At 40.9% G+C, this 10,769-nt stretch overlaps 1 protein-coding gene across 1 annotated transcript; it reads left to right on the forward strand.

Moving 5' to 3' along the window:
* Window positions 1-813: 813 nt before the first annotated feature.
* TTC33 (tetratricopeptide repeat domain 33) lies at window positions 814-9,271 on the forward strand. Its single transcript, XM_010158480.1, has 2 exons — window positions 814-945; window positions 8,794-9,271. Exons 1-2 carry the CDS (start codon window positions 820-822, stop codon window positions 9,142-9,144), a joined length of 477 nt encoding a protein of 158 aa, XP_010156782.1. The 5' UTR covers window positions 814-819; the 3' UTR covers window positions 9,145-9,271.
* The last annotated feature ends 1,498 nt before the right edge of the window (window positions 9,272-10,769 follow it).

The raw sequence follows: 10,769 nt of genomic DNA on the forward strand, positions 1-10,769 counted from the left end.
AATCATGATCTCACAGTGAGGCAGGTCTTCAGGTAGTGGGCCAATCTGACGGTGGTCTTGGAAAAATAAGGCAGGCTTTGAGCCACGTTGTGTATCGTTAAGTGTGATTTATAGGCTAAGTGGTGGAGATCACAATGCAAGGAGTAGAATACCATGGTAACAGACACTAACCTGTACTACTGAGTAAATGAGATTTCCACATTCGGAAACCGCTTTTTTTTTACATGTAGGTGACTTCATGTCTAAGTTAGGCTTTGCTATTGCAGAATGCTTTTTCTCCAAATACAACAGTCATTGTTACGGGCAGTTTCCATGCTGAATTACAGGGATTGTTTCTGTAATTATAACATGTGCACTGCAGCTGTATTTGGTGGATTCCAGGCTTCTGTTAAAAAGAAAAAAAGCCATCCCAGGAGTTTTTCAACACTGCTTGCTTATTTATTGTGTTTAATTTTAAGTGTGCTTGTCCTTCAGTGTATTCTGTTACGCTTTTACAGAGTATATGGTTTGTAGGGAGGAGAGGAGCGGGAGGGACGCATTCAGAAGCAATTAGTCTACTTCTGTTACAGTTGCTTAAATAGTTCAGATGAATCAACCTCTAGCATGCCTGTTTCTCTCTGTGGGTTATGGAATGGGTCTGGGTGACTCTCTGAGATTAGAGTCTAACTAAATTTTAAACTGGACAAAGGTGAGCGAGATGAACCTGTCCTTAGTTATTGAAACAATGGTTGTTGCCTCTGTAGTCCCAAAAAACTTAAATCTGATTTGTTTGGCCTGTTCTCATTCCTCTTATTTTTATTTTTTTTGTCTTAGGTCCTGATGTCTTTACATGAAATGTTCCCAGCAGTGCATGCAGCAGAAATGGCTGTCCAGCGAAACCCACGTTCCTGGGATGCCTGGCAGACTTTGGGACGTGCCCAGCTTGGATTAGGAGAGATAGCACTGGTAGGAAAACGGAAAACATTAATATGCTAAACTTGTAGGACACATCCTCTGAATTGCGTGTGAGAGGATGAAAGTATGGAAACACCAAGGTAGATGAATATTCAGTTTTGTTGCTGGGCTTGCAGAAGCCTTTTATGTTATATACTACATTTACGTGGTGGCTTTATGCTATAGAATAATTATGGGGACATAACTGCACGTACTGCATTCTGGGTACTGTACTGCTACAGCATAGCTCGCCATAGTTTAAAAATGAAGGTACTGTGAAGTCCAAGTTGATACTCAGGCTCAGTTTCATACATTACTGCTAATCAAATTCTAGTATCTTGTTTTTCCTGTCTCCTACTCTCTGTTTCAGGTGCAGCAAATCATGTGTGCTCATTCATGCTTTCATAGAATCATAGAATCACAGAATGGTTTGGGTTGGAAGGGACCTTAAAGATCATCTAGTTCCAACCCCCCTGCCATGGGCAGGGACACCTTCCACTAGACCAGGTTGCTCAAAGCCTCATCCAGCCTGGCCTTGAAGACGTCCAGGGATAGGCCATCCACAACATCTCTGGGCAACCTGTTCCAGTGCCTCACCACCCTCTCTGTGAAGAATTTCTTCCTGATATCTAATCTAAACCTCCCTGATTTCAATTTGTACCCATTACCCCTTGTCCTGTCACTACAGGCCCTTGTAAAAAGTCCTCTCCCAGCACCCTTGTAGGCCCCCCCCTTTCCTCTGGCTCCTTGACCCCAGATGGTGGCTGAAGTTGTTTCTTTTCTTAATAAGACACAAAAAGGCTGGGATGCTCTGCGGTAGCTGGAGTGCATCTTTCTTCTAGCTGCAGCTGTATGCCATTGTGCTGTTTTGGCTATGTGATGTGATGCAAGGGGAGACTCTTCCCCCAAGTCAGATCACCCTCTGCCTATAAGCTGTACACCTGTAAATAACATCACATAAATAGTGTAATGGTTTTCTGCTAGTTAGTGAACTTTATAATTCAGACATGTTCACAAAAGTCTATTAGAAAAATAATTAGTGAGCTCTAAGAAAAAAGAAGATACTAGTTTTTAAGATAAAGAAGATGCTAGTTTTATTTCTTATAAAAGTAGCTGTGTGCTTGTTTGATACAAATAATTTTATTGTTAATTTAGAGTGTTTTTGCAAGGTTACAGTGTTTGAACTGAAAACTTTCAGGAATAAAAAAAGAATGATTTGTTTTTATAATGGAATCTTAACAAATCAGGCAAAACCAGCTTCTCTTTAAAATGTAGTAAGGAGCAGTATTAAAAACAAAAACAAAAACCCCCAAACTATGAGAACAACATAAGACAAAAGCTGTGTGCTGCAGATGTGCAGTGTGCTACTTTATGTTGTTGCAGTATAATAACATGAAATATTTAATATAAATCCATATTTAATCTTTATCACATCACATAACTGGTGACATTCTGTGGCTTTTGTGGTGCAGAAGGTAAGAGCAGATAGCCTGTCCTGTCTGCAATGTATAATTTTTTTTTCCCTTCTAAAGTGTCTGAAATTGTCACTGTAAATTATGTCTGAGGTTTTTAAATGCATTAGTCTCAGGAAAGTCAAATATTTATTTCCTGTAAGAATCCTAGGTAACTGATGGTGCTTACTCTATAAAAAATGCTCATTACTGTAATGTGAATTATGGATATTGATATACCCATACTAGCTATACCACGAGGCCTGCCCACCAGATCCTGTAAGCTTTGCCTGCATTGCCAAGTCACATGACACCCGTAGAAGTGGATATCTGGAGTTAACAGCGCTGAGGACCCAGTGTTCATTTTATGTCTATTTTGTTTTACTTCAGAGTAGCACTTCAGGTGCTCTCTTGGAGTTCACTGTCGAGCTTAATCAGAAAGGGATCTAGGTTATGTAGTCTGAAACTGTTCCATGATGGAAACCAAAGCATTTTAAGTGGGAGCAATCAGAGATTTGCATCAAAGCACGCTGTTCTTCTGAAACAAAACACTGACAAAACAACTACAGGGTGATCCTGCAATTGTGATGTTGACACTGTCTGTGAAGAGGGTGGGAGGAGCAGTTATTGCCAGCTTGTTTGCCCTCTGAATGATTTTGTCTGTCTGAGTAGGGGTCCCAGGGGTGGGTAAGCTCATGTTGGTATCTCCAGTGCTTTAATACTAGGTGTTTCTGCTTTTATGCCTTTCTGTCTTGAAGGCGTGTTGAACTGCCTTCTAATGAATATATTCTCAGGTACAAAGAAGGACTTGGGGAGTTATTCTAAAATGCAGATAATCTTCACTACTTATTTTTGAAGCAAGCAATTTTTAATGAATCTTAAAAGGTTAACACTGGAGGAGTCTTAAAAGGTTAAATGATTTCATAATTATGGAACCTGTGGAGGCTTCTTGACCAGGTGATCTAAGTCATTAATTATCCTTTTCCCATTAGCCTTTCATTATCATGATTTTCTAATTTTTTGCTGTGTTGTATTTTTTACAAAGAAATGTTAAAAAAACATAAATGTCAGGGCTTTCTTGTAATGTTTGAGATGTGGGAATTACTACCCTTCTCAAGAGCAGCTTCTTCTGTTTCTTTGTTTTCTCAAACAAAGAAACTTTCTGTTTCTTTGGCTCTACCACATCCTGCCAAACGGTCTGTTGTAAATATTTTTATTACTTCGCAGGGAACCATGCACTCTTAGGAAAGTACTTTATACTATGAGCTGCATAAAACTTTTTCTTGCAAACAGAGGTTGATTTGATTTGGTTTGGTTTTGTCAAACTTGTGACAGAAGGAGTGAGATAAATGAGCCCCTTTTTATTTAGCTTTTACAAATGCTGTTTGGTCTTTTTTTCTGAATTTACTAAATAGGATAATTCAACAATGATACTCAAGTGTGACCAGGCAGAACTTTCTTTCTGGCAGAACTTTCTTTCTGTAAGGGCAGAAATTCCTCAGATTGTACAGATCAGTTTGCAAGAGCACACCCAAGTTAAATTTGCAACGTGAATCTAGGGACTTCAGAAGTGTGGTCAGTCTCATGTAATTGTAAATGTTTCTTTTTACAGATTGTGTTTGCTATATTAGCGGTGACAACTTAAGCAGTAACAATTTCACACTGCTATCTTTCATTAGAACAGTTGGAAAGTTTTAAACTATAGAGAAGCCCCAGCTAAAGTGGGGTTCTGCTTAATTCTTTTCAACAGCTTTTAACAGTCCTACCCAGTTATAGGCAATACCTGGTAGCACTCACTTCCCTGGAGGTCCTGTGTCACTCCTGCAGTCTCCAGCTACTATAGTGTAATCTTTTTGGCCTTTTAACCACTGTTGGAAGTCAGAAATATGTTGTAATAACGCACTGAATGATTTTTTTCAGTGGATGAAAATATCTCCTATTCAAAGGTGATCTTTATTTTCAGTCAAGAAAGTAGAAGGGCAAGTGGGTCTCCAAAAGGTTACATGCCGTTTCTGCTACATTTCTAGCAGGGGTGCTCAGTTTTTGTGAGTGTTCCCCACTGATTGAGCTCGTGCCTTCTGTTACTCTTGCCAGCTGCTCAGAACTGCTGAGGCTTTGACGTGGTGATGAAGCCCATCTTCTCAACATTTACATCGCGTAGTTAAAAGCAGATGCAGCGCGTATGACAGACTGGGACTGGGGAGAAAGGAATTTCACCATTATTTTAAATTTTCTTGTAATAATTTTGGCAGTATAGTTCAGTAATAGAGAGGTAAATATGGGATAGGTTTTTGTTGTTGTTCTTCCCTTGATCGCCCTGGGTTATGTCCATGTATGTAGTAGAGCGTAGAGTCAAGATCTCCGTGGTAGAGGCAGGCTGAAGCAGTGACGTCGCAGAGCATGCTGCAGCATCTTGCAGAGATGCTCACTGAGGGGTATTGCAGACAGGCAGTAAGTGTCGGGAGGAAACAGGGCTGGGAAGACGTGAGTTGGTACAAAAGGAGATCTGGGAAATGGGAGAACATCACCAAAGGGAAAAAGAGTACGAGAAGAGGATAAAAACTTCTTCAAAAGAAGAGGAAGAAGGAAGCTGTGGAAGTGAGGGAGAGGCACCTTGAAGAGAAACTTGGAAGTGGCCACAGTGGCTGATGGAAAATTCTCTGAAACTCTCTTCCATACAGACATGTGTGCCTGGGCCCAAAGAAACTGAGGACATTCTGTTGTATCACTTGCCGCAGGCCATTACGTTGCTGTTCTCTCCTCACATGTCCACTGGCCTCTCGTGCGAGATATCAGGCACTGTGCCCCGGGGAGAACGTGCCGAGTCATCCAGGGTGATGACTCAGTGGTGTCCTCATCGGTGGTGCAGAAAGCTTTTGCTGTGGACAGCCTCCAGCACAGAAGAATTAAGCTAGCATCGTCTCACAGATGGGAACAAAGATTTTTATGGGCTTGTAACTTGACCGAATTCCTGTAGGTGTAAGGCAAAGACTCTTTCACATCTGGGAATTGCCATTTACAAAACAGTTTTGTAAATGTAAGAACCACAAAATACTAAGTGTTCACCTCATTTTTGAAGGTGGAAGAATTACTTTTGCTGGAAATAAATTTTCAGGGAGAACATTTGTATTGAAAAGAGGAACTAATCTGAACAGAAAAGTTCCATAGAACAGTTCAGCCTGACAGTTTTAAGTTAAAATAGAGAAGACATTTACCATTCATAGTATATCATACAAACTATTTAACTAGAGTGAAAATATCTGAAAGAATTTTAATTTTTTTTGTTTAAAGAGGAGAAATGTAATTTGGAGCCTTTAAACATACTAAAATTTCATTAATGTCTCTGTGGTAAAGGTTTCTGTAAAGATTAAATGTATTCATGCTGAATAGTACAAGAAATAAGACTTAAATACCAATAAAGTATTATCATAGAATCGTAGAAAGGTTTGGGTTGGAAGGAGCCTGTAAAGGTCTTCTTGTCCAAGCCCCCGGAAAGGAGCAGGGACATGTTCCACTAGATCAAGTTGTTCAGAGCCCCCGCCACCCTGGATTTGAATGTTTCCAGGGATGGGGCATCTACCACCTCTCTGGGCTCAACACCTTCATTGTAAAAAATGTCTTTCTTATAGGTAGTCTAAATCTTCCCTCTTTCAATTTAACCCCTTGTAACCCGCCCCCCCCCCCCAGCTTCCTTGTTGACCCCTTCAGGCGCTGGAAGGTGCTATAAGGTCTCACCAGAGCCTTCTCTTCTCCAGGCTGAACAAGCCCAACTCTCTCAGCCTGTCCCCATAGCAGAGGTGCTCCAGCCCTCTGAGCATCTTCGTGGCCTCATCTGGACTCGCTCCAACCAGTCTATATCCTTCTGATGTTGAGGGCTCCACAGCTGGACGCAGCACTCCAGGTGGGGTCTCACCAGAGCAGAGTACAGGGGCAGAATCCCCTCCCTCGACCTGCTGGCCACACTTCTCTGGATACAGCCCAGGATACGGTTGGCTTTCTGGGCTGCCAGCGCACACGGCCGGCTCATGTTCAGCTTTTCATCTACCAGTACCCCCAAGTCCTCTTCTGGGCTGCTTTCTATGTTTAGTAAACATTACCTTGTATTTGATTACTGTGTTTAATACTGTTTATTGTGCATGAACATAACTATATAGACAGGTTTTAATTAGGGGACCTCTTTCATGGAAAGCTTAAAAGCAGAAGTGTTTGTTTATATTTTGTTTTCAACAGAAATACAAAAAAAAAAGGACTATTATTGTTTATTTGTAGCTCATCTGTCCCTGGAAATTAGAATCTAGCAAAGCTGAATAAAATGACACTGTTTTGCAAGAATTCAACTGCACTCCTCCTCCTGTTTAAAGTTCAGCATGCTCTTACACTTGAGAGCTGGCTGTGAACCAATAATAAAGTTTGGTTTTTTTTTCTTGGAAATGAAAGGCTGCCTATTACAACAGCAGTAATACGGATAGCATAATCAGCATTTCTTAAATCTGATTTGTATCTCTTGTCTGCTGAGCTCACGTCATACAGAGTTCGTATATTAATCTGTGCCAGCAGGAGGATGAATTGGCAGTTTCTGTCAATGCAGATGAAAAGTTGTGATTTTTTTCAAATTAATTTGCATGCTTTAAGTTCTTATAAATTACAACAGAATATGGAATTTGATGGTTGTTCATGTGTCTTTAAAGTCTGTATGCTTGTTTCTAGAACTCTTCCCAAATATAATCCAAATCTATATCATCACTATTTTCCCACCCTACAGGAAGGCTTCTGGGCATTGTCATACAGGAGTTTGGTTACTCAGCTGGCCACTTCCATAAATGACCGTACAGACATGAATGTGAAATACACACATGCCTGTGTTCATACACACCTGTGCCCAGGTGGCCAAGAAGGCCAGTGGCATCCTGTCCTGCATCAGGAACAGTGTGGCCAGCAGGACCAGGGCAGGGATTGTCCCCCTGTACTGGGCACTGCTGAAGCTGCACCTCGAATCCTGGGTTCAGTTTTGGGCCCCTCGCCGCAGGAATGTGCTGGAGCATGTCCAGAGCAGGGCAGCGGAGCTGGGGAAGGGTCTGGAGGACAAGTCCTGTGAGGAGCGGCTGAGGGAGCTGGGGGTGTTCAGCCTGGAGAAGAGGAGGCTCAGGGCAGACCTTATTGCTCTCTACAACAGACTGAAAGGAGGGTGCAGAGAGGTGGGGGTTGGTCTCTTCTCCCAAGTGACAAGCAGGAAATGTCCCAACAGGGCAAGAGGAAGCGGTCTCAAGTTGCACCAGTGAAAGTTCAGATTGGATATTAGGAAAAAGTTTTTCACAGAAAGGGTTGCCAGGCATTGGAAGGGGCTGCCCCGGGCAGGGGGTTGGGCGGGGCTGCCCAGGGCAGTGGTTGAGTCACCATGCCTGGAGGTATTTAAGAGAAATGTGGATGAGGCGCTTAGGGACATGGTTTAGTGGTGGTATTAGCAGTGTCAGGTTAAGAGTTGGACTTGATGATCCTAAAGGTCTTTTCCAACCTAAAAGATTCTATGATTTTATGGTTCTATGATTCTGAGTAGGTAAGGTCAGTCGCAACCTTTTTGCTATTCATATAACTAAACAGACAATACAGTTCTGATTCTTGGTCTAGCATTTTTCCAGTGTTGTAGTAGCAATCTCTTCTTATTGCTGAGTATCACATCTGCTGGATAAGATGGTCACTTTTTTTCAATATTAAACAACTGCTGTGTTGACTATTTGTATTTGTGGGACTTTTCCCAATTAAGCGGAAAGACACGAGAAACAGTTTCAACTGTACTTAGTCGTATTAATATGACATGGTTTATGAGATTATAGGAGTTCTTTCTTAGAGCAGGTCTCCCAGGTGGGAGTTTGTCTACTTTTGCCTATTTCGGTAAGTGTGTTTACAACCACAGACTTGTTACAGAAGCTGCTTATCATGGGGCTAGGATTGCTGTCGTGTTAGGTCTGTATGTGAAATGACTGCACACTAGTTTAATAGCAGCTATTATTAGTGATGTTTCAAATCCCAGTCCTGCCTTTTCTTTAAGCTGTATCTGTCTGCTTTTGCCCTCCTATACATCTGGTGATCGGAGGAAAAGTGGAGAGGAAATAATCAAAACAAAAATTATTTTTGCTTTTAATTATTTCGTGACATGTGAACTCTTAGTTGTGCTGTTGTTGCCGGGTACACGATTTGTTCATGCATTCTTGGTACTTTCACACACTTGTGTGCACAGTGTTTGTGAGTAATGCTGTTGTGGAACTGAGGGAGGGCTTTTCCACTAAAGACAGACTGGAATAAAATGACTTTTGTCTTTTCCTCAATGATGTACATAATTTGTTAATTTTTGTGATGAAATATGTAGGCTTTAAAGTTTCCAATCCTTGTTTCTTCCCTGTTCTGTTTATAGGCAATCCGAAGTTTCCAGGTATCCTTGCACATCTTTCCAATGAACCCTGAAGTATGGAAAGAGGACCTTTCCTGGGCAAGAAAACTACATGAACAGCAGAAAGCAACAAAGACTGAGGCAGTGCAAGCCCTGGCAAAAGAAGAAGAGCTTGCACAAGAATCAATCCCAGACTATGACTTTGAAAGCGATGAAATTGTGGCAGTCTGTGCTGCCATCGCAGAGAAAGAGAAGGCTCTTTCAGCAGCTAAAACGGTAGTGATCGTGTCTGCTTCAGGCACAGTAGAGACTGTCACTGAGAAGGAGAATTGTCCTACAACTCCTGATGAAACCCTCTTCATTAGAGCTCGATAGAGCAGCCTTATGGGTTGCCATAGCGTTTTAAGAATTAGTGTTATTTATTGCATTGGGCTTGCTTTGTTTTTTTTTTTTTTAAGCAGTGGGAAAGCCTACAAAAGTTAAAGAATTGAAGTTACTTTTCTTTTGTAAATTGAAATAGCAATGACCCAAGTTGTTGTTCCATCCGTATTTTTGGAGAAGAAAGCCAAGAGCTGATTTTAAAAATCTTACGAAGAAAAGTAATGTTAAAATGCTTAACTACATTCTAACAACTGCTTTCATCTTTATGTGTTTTTTAATTTTGCAAGTTAATGTCTACATTTTCCCAGTAATTAATAAGCTTTCATTTAAACTGTAAAAGAAAAAGGAATTAAAAAAAAAAAAATCTATTTCAATCCTTATTCATTAGCATTATTTAACCTTCAGTTAAATTGTGAACTGTTCTCTGTTATCAGAAGTCTTTTTAAGATTACTTTTTCTATGAGGAAGTTTCCTACAAAAGAGAGACAGGTTATTATTTTGCTTGTGTGTGTGTGTGTGAGAAAGATCTGGCATCTGATTTGTAGTCAAATGAAATCAGTAGAAACCTCTATGGTGCTGTCCTAGGCAGATGGGCTAAGCACTTTCTGATGAGGTGAGAGGAATTGCTGTATCAAACAACGCTCTGAATGCTTAGTTATTACTGGATGTTTCACCAAGGGAAAGAACATTTGGCTGAGACTGAAACTAGCCGTTCCTTATCTTGGGTGCTGTGCTACAGGCATCGCCAGAAGTGCAACGGTGGGTGTTGGAAATAGGTGTGTTTGAACTGCGTTCCGTTTAGCCTTTTCTTTCCTAGTGAGCCTGGTCTCATAAAGGGAGTTGTTTTTCCTAAGTCTGATGCCATTTAAATATGTTCTTAGTGTACCAGTTTTTCAGGACAGCATTGCCTGAGTATCCCTTCTTATCCTTTCTGGGTTTTGGATGCTGTGCCGGGCATTCACATTGTGTCAACCTGGCGTAACGTAGGAGATTTGTTTGGATCTTTCTCTAGGGGATGGTGGCCATTGGTTCCTCAGAGGGGCAGTGCAGAGGAATGAAGTCGGGCTGTTTCGCTGACGTGCTCTCTGCTGACACTGCTCTCTTTTCCTGGAGACACGGTAGAGATGGTCACTCCTAACTGGACTGAGAAAAATGGTCAGCTGAGGAATTCCTAGCGAATTCAGGATCAGGAACACATAATTTCTAGTTGATCTTGATAACATTTTTCATAATAAAAACACTTGAATAAGAGTTTTGTAGACGAGTGAAGCCTTTTCAAATCGGTCATCTTTGCATTTTTTGTATCTGATTCCTATGTTTCGAACAACACATTTTAAAAGGAAATGGTGTTGCTTGACAAGCATAGTGAGTTGTGCAAGTTTATTGTCTTTATAATGTTCAACTGTATATTGAAAAAATAATTTGTCTCATGTTATGCTTTCAGTTGAACATCTTTGTTTAAGAGGACACTTACAGTCTGCAGAAATTACTATACCTTTCAAAAACTTAATTGCCATTTTGTACTTACTAAGTTTTCATTAATTTTTTTCACGATTATTCCTGAATGTACTTTGGAGAGTTGGGCTACCGCCAGCCTCATGGAGTTCACAAGGCCAAGT

This window comes from Eurypyga helias, unplaced genomic scaffold (genome assembly GCF_000690775.1).
Source record: "Eurypyga helias isolate BGI_N326 unplaced genomic scaffold, ASM69077v1 scaffold27169, whole genome shotgun sequence".
Lineage (NCBI taxonomy): Eukaryota > Metazoa > Chordata > Aves > Eurypygiformes > Eurypygidae > Eurypyga > Eurypyga helias.